This window comes from Schistocerca serialis, chromosome 11, assembly GCF_023864345.2.
Source record: "Schistocerca serialis cubense isolate TAMUIC-IGC-003099 chromosome 11, iqSchSeri2.2, whole genome shotgun sequence".
In the NCBI taxonomy this organism is placed as follows: domain Eukaryota; kingdom Metazoa; phylum Arthropoda; class Insecta; order Orthoptera; family Acrididae; genus Schistocerca; species Schistocerca serialis.
In genome coordinates, this window is record NC_064648.1 from 153,337,087 (window position 1) to 153,355,135 (window position 18,049).

General features: G+C 43.4%; 1 protein-coding gene across 1 annotated transcript in view; it reads right to left on the reverse strand.

Moving 5' to 3' along the window:
- Nucleotides 1–3,781: 3,781 nt before the first annotated feature.
- The window catches only part of LOC126426566 (uncharacterized), an 85,721-nt gene continuing 71,453 nt past the window's right edge, over nt 3,782–18,049 (reverse strand). The window contains exon 5 of the mRNA XM_050088465.1: nt 3,782–4,264. Coding sequence (XP_049944422.1) covers nt 4,253–4,264 — 12 coding nt within the window. The 3' untranslated portion in view covers nt 3,782–4,252. The remainder of the gene's footprint in view (nt 4,265–18,049) is intronic.

Below are 18,049 nucleotides of genomic sequence, written 5' to 3' on the forward strand. Positions count from 1 at the left end.
GTCGACTTATCAGACCAGTGACTATCGTACGGGGCTTTTGAGCATCGAACTGTGAAGTGGTGGAGAAAGTTGTCATTCCACATAATACTAGTGGTGATGATAAATTCAAGTACATTGTACATCAAGATAATTGGGAAGTGCCTCACAGCATCACAGTTTATGACAACGATTTGTGCAGGTCTTGCAGACAGCAGAGATCTCGAACCACAACCTGGTACATTGGGACTCTCCCGACTACCAACTGGAAACTATTTTTGGGAAAAGACTGGGACAGAAATAGGCAAGAAACAGAAGCAAAAACAATGTGTAGTGTGTTCTCTGAGAGGCAAAAAGCTTACTGGGAAAGTGTGGCGCAACAACACAAGCTACCAGTGTAATGAATGCAAAGTGGCATTGTCCAAACTACCGTGTTTCAAAATTTATCATACAAAGACCAAAACTGCATCTTAAAATAAAGCCAAAAGAGGTTACTGTATATAAAACAAGCAGTATAAATAATTATTGAAATTCTTCCTTAAAATAATGTAGTATTCCTTCTGAGCATTAAGTGCATATATCCTTCACCAATTTTTCCTCTTTTCAAAAACAATGCTATAATTGAAAGTTTCACGAAAGCAAATATTAATTAAGAGAACAAAGTATGATACATAACTTTGAACTAGAAATTTCAGGCTTTTCAATAAGGGTAATGTCATTACTATAACGAAAACTCTTTAGGAGTTGTAGTAAATTAAAATACACTACAAACAGCTAGGCCTCGTGGTAGAGCTTCATGCACTATGTCCCAGGGCCGAAGGTATTAACAAAATCCCGCGCAACTATTAAAGTTACAAAAAGCCGCGCAATTGCGTAAGGGATAACCATAATTACCTTGTGCTAGAAAACTCTGACAAAGTTCTGGTTTGGAGTAGATGAAAATGTCACGTAATGTTAAGATTTCATTCGCATAGTGTGTTCACATAACTTCAATAACAAAAATCTTTCCCGCACATCGAAAATTTGGTAATATCGCAAGCAAATGCATTTTTGTAAATTGTCCGTAACCACTTAATAATGTGTTGGTGCACATAAAAGTTAAATCGAAATGTAGTGCAACTCTTACAGAACACACTGAAGCCAGTTCCATATTTGTATACGGAACAGTTTGCCTGTTTGGGTGAGTTGAATGAAATATAACATTACACACGTGTCCTGTGCCAGGCACGGCAGACAGGTGGGGAGGCAGTGGGAAGAAACTCCCCCATCAGAGAATATGCTTCGAATTTTCTATTCATACTAAATTGTGAACTTTCTCGGAGAATGCTCTTTTGCTCTGAGTATCTTCCCAAGGGAATGTTCTCTTTATTATTTATATGACCCAATGACAGATCTGATAGAGAACAATTACATTAACAAGCAGGGCACACACAGATGCATATTACACAGTGCTTCGAAGTGTTGTGAAAGATCTTATACCTGAGAAACAACATATAGCTATGTTGACAGCCAGCCAACAGCTCAGCTTTCCTGCATTAAAATCTCCTAGTTTGCCGAAGAAAACAAAAGACTACCAGTTTAAGAGTGAGGCGATTGAGGATCCTGTAAACGTATTGCAACACACGGACAAATATTGTTTTCGCTATAATCTGAAAGTGTTTGAAGAAATTCAAACCGATGTGTACGGTTCAAATTGGGTTGCGAGGTTACCACGCATTATTCTACTAGTTGAAATTTTACTGGCACATTTGCGTTTGATATATCTTAAAATGACAGACTTCTCACTGGCAGGTACAAAGCACATAGCAGCAAAGTGAGAGGTGGTGCACACATCCCTCTTTCAGCAGCCCTCTAGCATAGCAAGCTGCACGTTTTCAGGGTGCAGTGCCCTAGAGAAATAACTCAATCTCGTTTTTCTCTCTTCTTATTCTGTCCATACCACTGCACTCAAGAACACATCAAAGAGCTGTCGTGCAGTCTTCACGTGGTTTACAGTAGGTATTCCTGGAGTTACAACTACCTAATGAAGGAACAAAAATAGGGTAAGCCTTAACAAATCTTTCTAAAGGGTGTACATTAATTTCTAAACATTTTAAAAGTTTCAATGACTTGGAAATAACAGCCAACCAGTTGCACAGGGCAAGTTTATTAAGGCTTGACCACGGTTTCAACAGTTTTAAAACTGTCTTCTTCAGGAGCTATTGTACCTATTAACAAATATTACAACACTGTATGTGGACTTTCGTGATGCATCCTCACATAGAATCACATCATCTATATCCAATGTGAGAGTCATTGACTGTGTAGCATATGTGTGTGTCATTCAACTAATCACCATTTAAAATACATGATTTAAAGTAGTAGCTCTCTACTATAGACCTTTGTCTTAAATTTTTTTTTTAATATCAATAATGTATCAAAAGACAGATTGCTGCTTGCCATAAAGAAGACACGTCAAGTTGCAGACAAGCACAATTAACTGACAGTCTCCTATAGCTTTCAGCCACAGCCCCTTCGTCAGAAAACACACACACACACACACACACACACACACACACACACACACACACGAGACCGCCAAATGCATTCCAGCCCAAGAAGCTGGAGTTGGAGTCGGTGGTCGTGTGGACATGAGGTTTTGTGTGTGTGTGTGTGTGTGTGTGTGTGTGTGTGTGTGTGTGTGTGTGTCTCTCTCTCTCTCTCTCTCTCTCTCTCTCTCTAGTGATGAAGGCCAAAAGCTATCATATGTGAGTGTCTTAATCGTGCCTGTCTGCCTGCAGCTTGACATGTCTTCTTCACACTAAGCAGCTGCCTGTCTTTTCCTACACTGCTAATGTTTAAAAATCTTGAGACAAAGCTCTACAGTAGAGAGCTACTATTTTTAAATCATATATCTTATATGTCAATCAGTTGAATGAGACACACATGTACTAGACAGAGTCAATGACTCGCACAATGGATACAGATAATGTGATTCTACGTGAGCACGCTTCACTAAACTTATTTGTAAACATTTCCTGTAATTTTTTTATTGTAACAATACCATATCTATTCTACACATAATGTCATAATATTGTACAATACCTTCTCAAGAAGACAGTTTTAAAACTGTTAAAACTACAGACAATATTTAATAAACTTGCATTTTGCAACTGGTTGGCTGATATTTTCAATCTGCTGAAACTGTTGTATGCACAGTTGCTGAAGTGCAGCTATGTTCAAAAAGTTTTAAAAATTTGCAGCTTGTGTATTAAAAATTCATCAGGCCTGTCCATTTGCAAACACTGCAGCTAGAATGTCCTTCACATACTAACATGCCCCCCCCCCCCCCACCCCCCCAAAAAAAAAAAAAATATATATATATATATATATCTAGAATAAGGCACAATGGTGTGAGCACAACACAAATACTTTAAGTCTTTCAGTGTCCATTTTCTGCCACTGCTACGTAATTTGTAGCAATTAATACACGACAATAGAGGCAAGAATTTAGTGAGAAAACAGAAATTGCAAATTAGATATGTTAACAACATACAAAAGAAAGGAAAAAGTGCGACTCAATCTATTAGCACAAGAGTGAAAACAGAAGTCAGAAATTAGCCACTTTTCACTTGCATTTACATTAAAGTTTGTACGTAAATTCTTTTGAACCAAAAATTGACATCTGCAAACTAACATAACGTAACATACCAGGTCATTCGCTAATGATGTCTCAATAACAAAGGCGAAACACATCTGGATGATTAAGTATATTCATTTCCAGCATCCAAACGCATTTGATACAAATATTTTCTGTCAGTCCAAGAAAAACTAATTTACATTACAAACCTCTGTATTTTCTGCATCTTCTAAAAACATTGATAGACCCGTTCTGTAATATGCCACGACATGAGGTAAAGATACCTACAGCAATTTTCCTTTCATTTACCGTCACATCCGAATCAATATCGGCGTTTCCTCAAACAAAGAGGTCACTTTCACGTTGTAAATAGTCTGCAAACTCTTCAATAATTAATTATTTTACCAGCTTGAGAACCATCCGATTCTTGTAGCTAAAGGTGTGAATGGCCACAACAAGAATTACAGCCAACAGTTACCGGCCAAAGAGTGTGAATTTTTTCACTAACATTGCAGCAAAAAGCTTCCTGCAACCCAGACGCTGTATCTTCCTCCTGGCAATCTTGAGGTCCGCACCTCCAGACACCTGCAAGCTACACCAGCTCTGCAAAAGGACACACCTCTCTCACAGCACTGTGAGACTCGGCAAACACCACTGTTACTCGTCTACCTGCGAAATAAAAGGGATCCTAATTCAAAAAATTAAACAAGTTGCAACATAACATGTAGTACATAATTCAAACACTAACTGTGCAAACTATTCAATAGCATAAATTACAAGTGGTTCAGAATGCCTTAAAAGGTAGATTAAACAAACATCACAAGTATCTTTCACTTGATGTTATCAGACCATATAGTGATGCTCTACAATGATTCACGTACAACGTTCTAATGTGTAAGCTCTCTATTGAGCATCTGATGCGCCATTTTCTCTGATGCACCACACCTATATGTACCTCATTCTATTTCAAAGTTGTTCCGATTGCAGTAAACATACAATAAAAGTCTTACTGTGCTGCAGAAATTGCACTGCAAATGAGTTGAGGCAAGGAAACACAGAATAATATGGACAATTATATTTTAAGTTCCTGAAAAATCTAATCTCTGGTTTCCACACAGCCAGATTAGGCCAATCAGTGCCAAATAATATGTAATCAAGACAATAATTTGGTGAAGGACATCTTTATGTAAACTATGAGGTGTACTTCAAAACAATTATTTTCCAGACTGGTGTTAGGGAATACAGCCAATCAACAGTGACATCTGATACAGAGGACAAACAAACCAATATATCCACATCGGCGTCAATAACAACGAACATGCTGTATACAGGGTGATTCAAAAATGCATGTAAATATTTCAAGGGTGTATTTGTGAGGTAAATATAAGACAAAAATGTTCTATACAATTTTTTCCATACTTGGCTTATTACAGAGTTATGAACAAAACAGGATAATACATTCAATACAACGTAAGGTATTTAATTCCCAGAGTTCACAGTTTAATTACAGTGCATTTGGACTAACAACGCAAACTGATAAATAAACGTGACGTAACAAACTGAAACAATTCCTCGCGAACACTGTATTAATTTAGGTCCTGTTGATTGAACTACAGCAATGCACAATAACTAAGGAAAATTGAAGCATTTTACAGACTGTACTGTACTGTACTGTATTTGCACAAATCTTAATGCAATGCATGTTCAAAATGCTGTCCCTGAACTTGCAGACAGACCCGTGCTCGTCGCATCAATGATCTCTGCACATTACACAGTCCGTTCAACTCTCCACGAATAATTTCACAACCACCTTCAATTCTTTGTTGTAGCACTTCTCTGTTCGGTACTGCAGAAGAATACACCAATGTCTTTAGTCGGCCCCATAAATAAAAGTCTAAAGGGTTCAGGTCAGGTGATCTGGCTGGCCAAGCAATTGGCCCTCCGCGACCTATCCATCGATGTGGATACGCAGAATTGAGGTACGCCCTTACGTTGCGGCTGTAATGGGCGGGAGCACCATCGTGCATAAACCACATGGTGGCTCGTGTTGCAAGAGGGACATCCTGTAACAATCCAGGCAATTCTCCCTCCAAAAATTCGCAGTACGCGTGCCCATTCAGCCTTGGAGGCAGAACATGAGGTCCGAGTAAGTAATTCCCCACAATACCACACCAAATGTTTATGGAGAATTGATGTTGATATCCACGCACAATTCTCGCGCCAGGATTCTCGACAGCCCACTGGTGCATATTATGCGAATTGATTACACCCGCACGAGTAAACATGGCCTCATCTGTGAATAATATCCACCGAATGAACATTGGATCATTCAAATGACGCTCTTGTAACCACTGGCAGAATTGCTGACGGCGAGGACAGTCTTCAGGTGTCAATTCGTGCACTTTTTGCAGGTGAAATGGATGCAACTGTTGTCTCCGAAGCAGCCGCCATACAGTAGATTGTGGAAGTCGTACAGCTGCACTAATTTGTCTCGTACTGATAGATGGATCTTGGTCTACCAGGTCCAAAACATGTTCCTCGACGTTCACTGCATGCTCAAGTGGTCGACCTGAATGTGGCCCAGGACGAATGCCATACTCCCGCATACGTCTGTCCACAGATACAAACGTCTGATGACTTGGTAACCGTCTTCCTGGAAACAGCTCACTGTACCTTCGTCTTGCTGCAAGTGCATTTCCATCTGCTGCACCATACACAAGGTGCATATCAGCATACTCACTGTTTGAGTACATCATGTGCACGAAACCTTTAGCCTTCCGACGATGAATGAACGACAGGACGTACTTTTCCGTTACCAACAACATCAGCGCCATCTTCCGTACAGTAGGAGTAAACATCACGTGCAAACAAAAACAAACACTATTCATGCAGTTTCGAATCAACTGTTGGGAGATACGTATGTGAATTACGTACCAGAATATGGCATCCTGCTGCTTGCACTGCCGTCGTTTTGATACGGACATGACTTTCGTATTTAACGATAACTCTGGAATTAAACGTTTATGGAAAAACATTTATAGAACATTTTTGTCTTATATTTACCTCACAAATACACCCTTAAAATATTTACATGCATTTTTGAATCACCCTGTATACTGATGTAGAGATATAAGATTACTTGCATTCTGTGCACTCCTTCACCAACTGACACGAGTATCATGTATAAAATCTTTCTGTTTAAAACGTGCCCACAAGACCAGATGAGAGCTATTAGCTGTCTTACCTCTACTGTACACACATCACTGTCTTTACACACTGTTACTGTGAAACATAGCCACACTTACGAAATGTCACATTTATCAAATAAGTACAAGCTGCAAAGCACGAACCGTACAAGATGTTCCCAGGACCAGAATTGTCTTTTATTAACACTATATATATTTTACACAGAATTCTTATACGCCATTTTCCTTAAGTGAAGGTGAAGCTCATATTATTCTGTCTTTTGAATGAACACAAAGGTTCACTGATCATTCTCACGTATTTTATTAATGCTAGGACGCCTAAGGGAGGGGGGGGCCATGGACCCCACAATTTTTTTTATGTCTCCTGCTTTTGCCCAAGTAACTTGCATATTCCCTTTGAGTTATTGTTTGTTGGCTATTTCATGAAACATTAATGTCAATATATTTTATAGAAAATTCCTGTTTTGAAAGAAAAAATAAACAAACTTATAGAAAATTTCCCTTAGTAGGATTTCGTATTTCTCATCTCTACAACAACGCAAGTTAGTTTCTTGTTGGTTGGTATTCTTGATATTCAGAACAATCGGTTTACTTTGAGAGGAAGTGATTGTTGATGTCAGTCAGCTGTTATTTATCTTGTAAACTTGCAGTGAGTTAGTGCAGTTCCCTACTGTTCACACCCAGACTTAGAAATGACTAAAAGGATACATGACTCGTCTTTAGAAAGAGTTCTGAATGAAATTTTAGATGAAGATTCTGACTCGGGGAGTGAAAGTGAATATGAGGATGGTGTTATGGAGTACGATTCAGATCGGGAAAGTGATGTGGATGTTAGAGAAGATGAAGATAGCGCAGCTTCAGGAAGTGACCATCAGGATGTTATTGTGGCCAAGTCTGGAAGAAGGTACATAACCACACAGCCTATAATTCCTCGGAGGTCTGTTGCTAATATAGTAAGAGAGCAGGCAGGAGTAACTCCAGCTGGTGCTTGCCATTCACGTGGAGAAGCCTTGAAGTAACTTCTTAGCCTGACATCATGGATGTTATAGTAAAACATTCAAATGAAGAGGCAGTTAGGCGAAATGTTACTTTGACTAATGAGAAAGAATTGTATGCCTTTATAGGAATCCTGATACTTATGGGGGTAAATAAGGATAAGTCTGTCAGTGTACACGATCTTTGGTCAGGCCTAATGGGTCGGCCAGTTCACAAGGTTATTCTGGCAAGAGTACGTTTCAAGGAACTTATTGCAATCATAAGGTTTGATGACAAAAGTACCCGCCAGCTAAGAAGGGAATCAGACCAGTTCACAGTATTCCGTGATGTTTTCAACAAAGTGAATGATAGGTTTCCACTACTGTATAAACCAGGGGTCCACCTCACCATTGATGAGATGCTCAGCTTGGTTAGAGAGTGCTGCCCTTCAACGTGAATTTGTCGAAAGAAGAATGGGGTTCAGCAGCTGTCGTCAAACATCTGGTAGCACCTGTGAAAAATACTGGTCGAAATATTACTACAGACCGATACTACACATCGGTGGATTTGGCAGAAGAGTTATAGCAAGACTACAAAGTTACTACAGTAGGAACTCTCCAGTCAAACAGGAAGCATATTCCAGACATAATGGAGAACACTTCAAATCGAGAGCTATATTCATCAATGTTCTTGTTCACAGACCCATCAACAGGTAGGCCTCCAGTAACTTTGATGTCCTACATAGAAAAAACGAAACCAAGTAAAAACTTACTGATGTTGTCAACATTGCACCAAGATAAAGGCACTGTTGGAGGAGAGAATAATAAAACCAAGATAAAGGCACTGTTGGAGGAGAGAATAATAAAACCGAGATAAATGCATATTATAATTCCACTAAAGGTGGAATTGATACCATTGATCAAATGGCGCGTATGTACACCTGCAAGAGGGGAACCAAGAGATGGCCTCTATCTGTATTTTACTCTCTCATCGACATTTGTACTATCAATGCAACCACCATATTCATCTAGCAACATCCAAGATGGAATGAAAAGAAACACAGCAAACGGAAACTTTATCTTCTGCAAGCTGGGATGGAACTAGTGAAACTGCAGGCAGAAGAAAAGAGTGCCAATGCAAGAGGGTTATCTAACCATATTCTTCAATGAATGGAGACTATTCTACAAAAGAAAATCAAAGAAGTGACAACAGAAGCACGTCAGCCTCCTGCAGGAAAGGTCGGTGCCATATTTGTGTAAGAGAAGCTAAAACAAAGAAGCAGAAGTACAACAATCTAAGTAAACCAAAACAGTATTGCGGACAGTGTCATAAACATGTGTGTAACACACATTCACAAAAAATTGTGAAGTGTGTCTCTTGCTTCAAGTTGAGGGCTCAGAGTAGTCTATTGTATATGAACACATCTGTATTTTGTATTGTTATATGTCAATTTTTTATTCACTCAATCCAATATTTATAACAATTAACAACATTTATAAACTGATGCCTTAGTTAAAATACATAAACCGTTTTGAAAGTTGTAATTTTTCGTCAGTAAACTTATTTAATACCTGTGGGTTCGCCGAACCCCCCCCCCCCCCCCCCCCCCGGCACCCAAGTTAGAAAAAAAAGGCTTGGGCGTCCTAGGGTTAAATTGTTGTTAAAATCAAACAATGGAAAATACAGGATGGAACAAGGATGGACTGCAACCCACCATATAGTGGAGACATTGAGTCACAGAGAGGCACAAACTTTCAACCAAAAAGGTTTTCATCAAAATTAAACACACACAAACACAAACAAACACACACACACACACACACACACACACACACACACACAAAAAACCACAGTCTCTGGCTGCCGAAGCCACACTGCTAGCTGCAGTGCAGTGCCGCATGATAGAAGCAGCAATCAGGTTGGTGGGGGTAAGGAGCAGCCTGGGCGGAGAAGGGGAGGGGTTGCCTAGAGGGACACCAGTGTAGGGGGGAGGCGGGGGGGGGGGGGGGGAGGGAGGGACGGTACACTGCTACTTGTGGGACCGTACACGGTCGAGGTTGAGAGAGGGTAAGGCAGCTAGGTGCAGTCAGAACGTTAGACAGAAGGCAGGGAGGGGGAGGGCGGTAGTGGAAAACGAGAGGTGTAAAACGATCGTTGTGGACGTGTTCGTGGGAAGAATCCTAAGGAAACGGAGTCTGAAAACAAAGGAAGTAGGTTACAGTACACTTGTTCGCCCACTGCTCGAATACTGCTCAGCAGTGTGGGATCCGTACCAGATAGGGTCGATAGAAGAGATAGAGAAGATCCAACGGAGAGCAGCGCGCTTCGTTACAGGATCATTTAGTAATCGCGAAAGCGTTATGGATATGATAGATAAACTCCAGTCGAAGACTCTGCAGGAGAGACGCTCAGTATCTCGGTACGGGCTTTTGTTGAAGTTTCGAGAACATACCTTCGCCGAGGAGTCGAGCAGTATATTGCCCCCTGCTACGTATATCTCGCGAAGAGACCACGAGGATAAAATCAGAGAGATTAGAGCCCACACAGACGCATACCGACAATCCTTCTTTCCACGAACAATACGAGACTGGAATAGTAGAGAGAACTGATAGAGGCACTCAAGGTACCCTCTGCCACACACTGTCATGTGACTTGCGGAGTATGTATGTAGATGTAGATATACTCATACGTCTCTTCTCTGCCCCTGCTCCTTAACACTTGCCTCGTGGCTAATGTCCCTGAAATAGACCCAAATGTAGAGCCTGTCGCGTTTGTGCTCCCACCTGAACCTACTCCAGTCCGGTCACAAGCATCAGCTATCCCATCAAAGGCAGGGCTACTCGTAAAGGTAGTCGCACGACGTACGAGCTAAGCTGCTACCACTATACTACGTTCTACGAGGACACGACAACCGACAAGCTGTCTGTGTGCACGAAAGCCCACAGATAAACTGTGGCCGAGAAATGGCTGCACCACCCAGCTGCTCGGCAGTCTGCCCGACGTGACTTTCTTCATTTCAATGAGTGCTTCACAGTGTCCTATCAAAACCATTTTCCTGAATAGTGCAGGTAGGACACTCCCTGCAAGATATCCTATGTTCCCGTAACCCCTGACCTCAACCTTCATTAGTCATTGTCTTTCACCTACTTATCCCCTATCCTGTTCCCACTCCACAGCTTTCTATTCCACAAATGCATCCAGTCTTTTACTTCAGAAAATCCTTTTCTGGTCTCCTCTCTCCCTCTCACCCCCTCTGACCTCATGACTACACCTAGCTGCCCTATTCTCCACCCCCCCCCCCCCCCTCCGTCACCCCTGTATGCTCCCACAAGCAGCACTTCACCAGGCCCCACTCTTACCCTGCTACCCCTTTCCTTTCCTGCACCAGCTTCCTCCTCACCCCCTTCACGCAGACTGTTCCCATCACGCGCTGCTGCTCACATTCTGGCCTCAGCAGCCACAGACTGTGGCGATGTGTGCCTAAAAAGTGTGTGTGTGTGTGTGTGTGTGTGTGTGTGTGTGTGTGTGTGTGTGTGTGTGTGTTCCAATTCCGATGAAAGCCTTGTTGGCTGATGTACTTGATGTTTGATAGTCTTTTTGTTGTGCCTATTTGCAAGCCAATACCTCCACTCTATATGGTGAGTACCAATCTATCCTTTTCATCCTACTTAAATTGTTGTTGTTAGATATGTTCACTGACCAAGGACATTATATTCTGTGGTACATATAATCTTTGGAGATGGTGAAGTTACATTTTTCTGTTTTTGCATTTCACAGTTAAGGAAGGTTTTTTTTCCTTTACTGCAAGCAACAGTGTAAAATTTACTTCAGTTGTCTATGCAAATTTTTAACATAATTTCTTAATCTGCAAACAATGCAAGTGTCAGAAAGCCACTATGACAACTTGCAAAAAGTTTTACCAGCACATGAAACAGGACATCAGTCTTCTGGAGAGCAGATCAAATGACGGGACTCCAATTGTAGGGAAGGTAATGTCAAAGCGAAATAAAGTCGAAGTACAAAATCTGACTGCAATGAAAATACAGATGTCGAACTGAGATGTGAGAAAGCAGATATTGCCCGCCCAGATAGGTGCGCATTCTAACGTGCTGCTTCCCGAGAGAGAAGGCGTGCCTGTCCCCGGCACGAATCTGTCTGGGAGATAAGTGTCGAGGTCTGGTGTGCCGGCCAGCCTGTGGACGGTTTTTAGGCGGTTTTCCACCTGCCTCGGCAAATGCGTGCCGGTTCCCCTTATTCCACCTCAGTTACATTATGTCGGCACGAACACTGTCTCCAAGTACACGTACACCACAATTACTCTACCACACAAACATTGGGGTTACACTCGTCTGATACGAGTCGTTCCCAGGGGGAGGAGGGGTCCACTGGGGGCCCAACCGCACAATAACCCTGGCTTCGGTGTGGGGAGGTCATGAGGTGGGTGGACTGCTGTGGCCTGTTGTGGGGTCGTGAACTGCTGAGGGCTCAGGCGGGACGAAGCCTCTCCGTCGTTTCTAGGTCCCCAGTTCAATACATAATACACACAATACACGAGCAGATATTACATTTCCAGCAAGTTTCACATAATCGACACATTGCACAGAAAGAAAACTATGGAAACTGGTCACTAACCTTTTCATAAACTAGTTTTCAAAACAATTCCGATGCAAACGAAACTGGGACAATAACAATCTTCATCGTTAATCCTTCTGACTCGTAGCAGTAACCCACATATTTTTAATGCAAAAACCATGAAAATCTGAATATGGATCATGGAAAGTGGAAGATTTAAGTTATGCAGGGAATGAAAATGAAATGACGGAAATGTGCAGCAGATGGACGGAGACAGTTCTCTCTGTAAGTCCACCTTTATACAAAACTGTTGTGGAATTTAGATGTTCAATATAAAACATCAAAACGAAACACCTTCAGCTGTCCAAATTTCCAGTTTTATTTTATTTGCGCAACCAGGCGCCCTGACCGACGTCCCAGATCACGGAAGAAACAGATTGACCGTCCTTACAGCGGAACAGGCAACCGGAAAAATAGTTTTCCTGTCGGTCAACAGATGTCGCAGGTGACGCTACAATGCTCACTGACCTGTCCATGTCGCGGAATTGGCAACGCTGTATCTTCAGTGACATGAATGACGCTGATTTGCGTTCGGCTAAAGCGCTGCGCGCGAAATGCATTCGTCACACAGCTGACTGTAGCTCATGATCAGCTGTGGTTTTTCCCGAGAATCGAAGAATGTAGATTATCTCCTGTAATTCTACAAACCAAGTTTATTTCTACTGTAGGGATACTTCTCACAATCGTGTGCGAAATGAAATAAATGAAAAGTAACACACAAACATCTCTCGTGAGTTACTGTTTAAATGCAGACTGTATTGCAGTCGCATAGGTTTTACACTCGCATTCCATGCCATCTATTTCCTCTTTGCTATACAGCTCTTCTGATACGGATTATGGTGGTAAAAAAGATCTCCACATGCAGGTTAACACTAGAAAGTTTTCAAAATCAGCACTCGGTTATGATGCGAATTATGGCTGGACATACTTCAGTGACAACATATTTCAGTCACAGTCATTTCAAATTTAAATTCTTTTACTTTGCACGTAACTTATCGTAAATGATATAAGAGTGGCACAAAACGATGAATTTTGGATTGTTGTTGAAAGGGGGCTGCAAACGCGGTAATATACAAGTAAAAGCGTGTTTTTCGAGCGTATTTTGGCGGTGTCTTAAGGAGAAACAGACAACAAACCATAATTATGTTAAAAATTTACTTTGTACAGTTTAAAGATAACCCGCAAATATTCGCAACAGATGTACGCTCTTATCTACAACACAGTTATTACTGGGGATATCCGCACTCTCGCAGACCTGTTACTACAAGTAGTGTTGTTTTCGAGTGAAAGCAGTGTGAGGATTATTAGCGCACAGATAAAAAAAAACTAAAATAGGCAGCGTCTATAGATTGCATGCTATGCTCATTCTATTCTCCTCCCTTCATTCCAGTATAAACGCTTGCTCACAGGTACAAACGAATGGCAGGGAACATTGGCGAATTATCTATGAATACTTGTTTGCAGTAGTGTAAACGAGGTTTTACGCTCATTCACTTTGTTCGCTCCAGGATTTAGAAGGACCGATGACCAGCAGTTAGATGACGGCTATTATTCATTTATTTCACTGTTGCGATTTCAGCTCTAGAGCCATTTTCAAGTACCAAGGGAAAGGTCTTGTAAGGTAATGCTTCTTAAATTGTTTACGAAATGTTACCACACTATGCTTTGCATTTTGTTATCCGTATCTTATATTGGTTTCAGTTTTCACACTGCACACAAAAAAGCCTCTACAGCCAAAATTACGATAGTGAAGTGAATAAACAGTTTAAAAAAGTCCAAATGGCAGCAAAGATTTCATTTAAAAATTATATGATATGATTCTTGTACAGGAAGGGCTGCCACGTTATATCGGAATATAAGATCGAAAATTTTGATAGGATCGAATGCTTAGGGCTCTTTATTAATTCTTGCTCGTAACTAATTTATTGATTTACCTGAATTTAAAATCCACTCCCGTAACCTTTCTTTCTCTTTGACGGGAAATCTAAACATTTTTAGTTCAGGATTTGTCCATCTACTCCTTCCACAGTTGATATATTCGCAGGCACTCGGCATGACGACTCAATCCACTACCCCCGGTATGTCAGAAACAGCTGTACTTCACAGACGCCAAATGGTGGAAAGCTGCACGTGTTTGGACCATGTTGGCACATATTTCACAGAACGTAGTGCCATCTAGTGGTTGGTGCCACAAGTAAGGGTGTGACGCTATTGCCACCTGGTGGCTATTCCCTCACAAGGGTTGCCTGCTAGACCAAGTGATCGGGCAATCTGTTTCTTACGTGATCTGGGCCGACGTGTAGGAAGAAACTTACCTCTTACACAATCAAGCCAAGCTGGCAGCCCTCCAACAGGTGTCGTAAGCCTTCTCCAAACCAAAGAACACAGCCGCGGTCGGGCGCTTCCGCAAGAAGTTATTCATAATGAAGGTCGACAAGGTAACCAGATGGTCAACAGCAGAGCGGCGCCTACGAAATTCACATTGTACATTGGTAAGTAGGCGTCACTATCCGAGCAGCGAAACCAAACGAGAGTTAACCATTCGCTCCATCACCTTACAGACACAGCTGGTAAGCGAGATGGGTCGATAACTGGAAGGCAAGCGCTTGTCCTTCCCCGGCTTAGGAATCGGTACAACAATAGACTCGCGCCAGCATGCGGGAACATGTCTCTCAATCCAGATGCGATTATAAGTACGAAGAAGGAAACCTGTACCCCCAGGAGAAAGGGTCTTCAGCATCTGAATATGAATAGAATCAGGCCCTGGAGCGGAGGACCGTGACCGGGCAAGTGCATTTTTGAGTTCCCGCATGGTGAATGGGACATTATAACTTTCACGATTCGAGGAGCGGAAGTTAGGTAGCCTAGCCTCCTCTGCCTGTTTTCGGGGGAGGAAGGCAGGGTGGTGATGAGTGGAGCTCGAAACCTCTGCGAAAAAGCGGCCGAAGGCATTGGAGACATCCTCAGGGGCCACAAGGACGTCATTTACGACCGTCAAGCCAGAAACTGGTGAGTGGACCTTAGTGCCAGACAGCCGGCGCAGGCTACCCCAGACAACAGAAGATGGAGTAAAACTGTTGATGGTGCTTGTGAAAGCAGCCCAGCTGGCTTTCTTGCTTTCTTTATAATACGACGACACTGCGCGCGTAATCGTTTATAATTGATACAATTCGCCACTGGAGAGTGGCATTTAAAGGTGCGTAAAGCACGTCGACGAGCACGTAAAGCGTCTCTACATGCTGCGGTCCACCAGGGGACCAATACGCGACGTGGAGAAGAAGTAGTGTGAGGGATGGAATATTCAGCAGCAGTGAGAATGACTTCCGTGAGGTGTGCGACCTGACTATCGCAGCTTGTGAAGGTTTGATCCTGAAAGGTCGCCCTGGAAGAGAAGAGCCCCCAGTCTGCTTTGGAGATGTTCCAACTAGTTGAGCACGGAGAGGGGGTATGATGCAGGAGATGGATAACACACGGGAAGTGGTCGCTCGAATATGTATCAGAAAGTGCATACCACTCAAACCGGCGTGCAAGTTGGGTAGTACATATAGAGAGGTCTAAATGGGAATAGGTGTGAGATGTGCCCGAAAGAAAAGTAGGGGCACCAGTATTGAGGCAGACAAGATTGAGGTGGTTGAAAAGGTCTGCTAACAGGGAGCCCCTCGAGCAGGATGCTGGAGAGCCCCAAAGGGGATGGTGGGCATTGAAGTCTCCAGTTAACAAAAATGGTGCAGGTAGCTGAGCAATAATTTGCATCGTGTCTGCCCTGGTAACGGCAGACGACGACGGAGTGTAAACGGTACAAATGGAAAATGTAAAAGTGAGGAGAGTAATGCAGACGGCTACTGCCTGCAGGCCGGTGTGCAATGTGATGGGATCGTAGTAAATATCATCCCAGACCAGCAACATAACCCCTCCACGAGCCGGAATACCTACCACAGGGGGTAGGTCAAAACGCAGAGACGTGTAGTGTGCCAAGGCAATTTGATCGCATGGGCATAGCTTCATTTCCCGGAGGGCTACGACGAGCGGACGGTGCAAGCAGAGCAGCAACTTTAAGTCCTCTCGGTTGGAGCGAACGCTACGAATATTCCAGTGAATAAGTGCCATCGTGAGAAGAAAAGGAAGATGAAAGAAGGGGTCACCTCGAAGGCCGCTGGGGGCCTGGCTTCGAGCGAGCACTGCCGCCGCTATCAGTAGGCGGACAGTCATCGTCCATTGGTTCTATAGGTTCATCGGCCATCTTGTTAAGATGGCCGGGAGGGGGAGCTTCCTCTGCAGGTGAACGGCCAGATGTTCGGCTACCAGCGGTGTGGCCAGGCGAAACGGATGACTGCCTGGGGCGGCAACCGCTGGGTGGCGCAGGAGAAGAAATGCGCCGTGGCGGAGAAGGAGAACTGTGCTTCCTATGAGCCTTCTTGGAAGGTTGTTTAGTGGAAGTACTGGTCGATGGCTGGGAATTCGAGGTACGTAGGAAGTCTGCACGCGACGGTTCCTTCTGGAAGGCCCGTGCATCTGAATTCTGGGTCTTCGTCTTGGCAGAAGCTGATGAAGGTGCTGGTGTCTGAGGGGTGACAGGAGGAAGAGGAAACATCGACCACGCGATCTTAGCACTGGCTGAACGGACGACCGTGGTGCTGAAGGTCAGATCGCATGTCTGCGTCGCCACCTCCCTGGTAGTCCGAGGAGAGGCGAGGACAGTACTGTATTTCCCCGGTGGGAGCAGCGTGGGCTTCCTACTAGCAAATAGCTTGCGAGCAGCCGAGGTGGACACTTTCTCTTTGACCCGAATTTCTTGGATACAGCATTCATCCTTGTAGATGGGACAGTTGTGGGAGGACGCTGCATGGTCACCCTGACAGTTCACACAACGAGGAGACGGAGGTGGACAGTCACCCTCATGGGCATCCCTGCCACGAGTGACACATTTAGCCGCATTGGAACAAGACTGGCGAGTGTGATTAAAACGCTGACACTGGTAGCAGCGCGTAGGTGTCGGGACATAGGGGTGAACAGAAATAACCTCGTAGCCCGCTTTGATGCGCGACGGCAGCTGAACACTATCAAAGGTCAAGAAAAGTGTCTGGGTCGGTACAAGGTCATTGTCGACCTTTTTCATGACCCTATGGACAGCCGTCACGCCCTGCTCAGCGAGGAAAGACTGAATTTCCTCGTCAGTCAATCCGTCAAGTGATCTAGTATATACCACACCACGAGACGAATTCAAAGTGCGGTGAGCCTCCACCCGGACAGGGAATGTGTATAGGAGTGTGGCCCGAAGCAGTTTTTGTGCCTGAAAGGCGCTCTCAGTTTCTAGTAACAAGGTACCATTCCACAACCTGGTACAAGACTTGACAGATCCAGCTATGGCATCTACGCCCTTCTGGATAACGAAAGCGTTGACAGAGGAAAAATCCTTTCCGTCCTCAGAGCGAGAAACTACGAAGAACTGTGTGGCAGGCGGTAGTACTTTTGCCACTGGTCAAGTTTCCGTTTGTGGGCAGAAGTCGAGAGAGAAGAAGAGAAATCCATTGCGGAGGAATCCCCCATGATTGCCAACGTCTCCCATGGCGCGCTCCTTCCTTGTGGGGACTCCCGCCTTAGGTGATTGTTCACACCTCAGGTCACACCTCCCAACAAACGG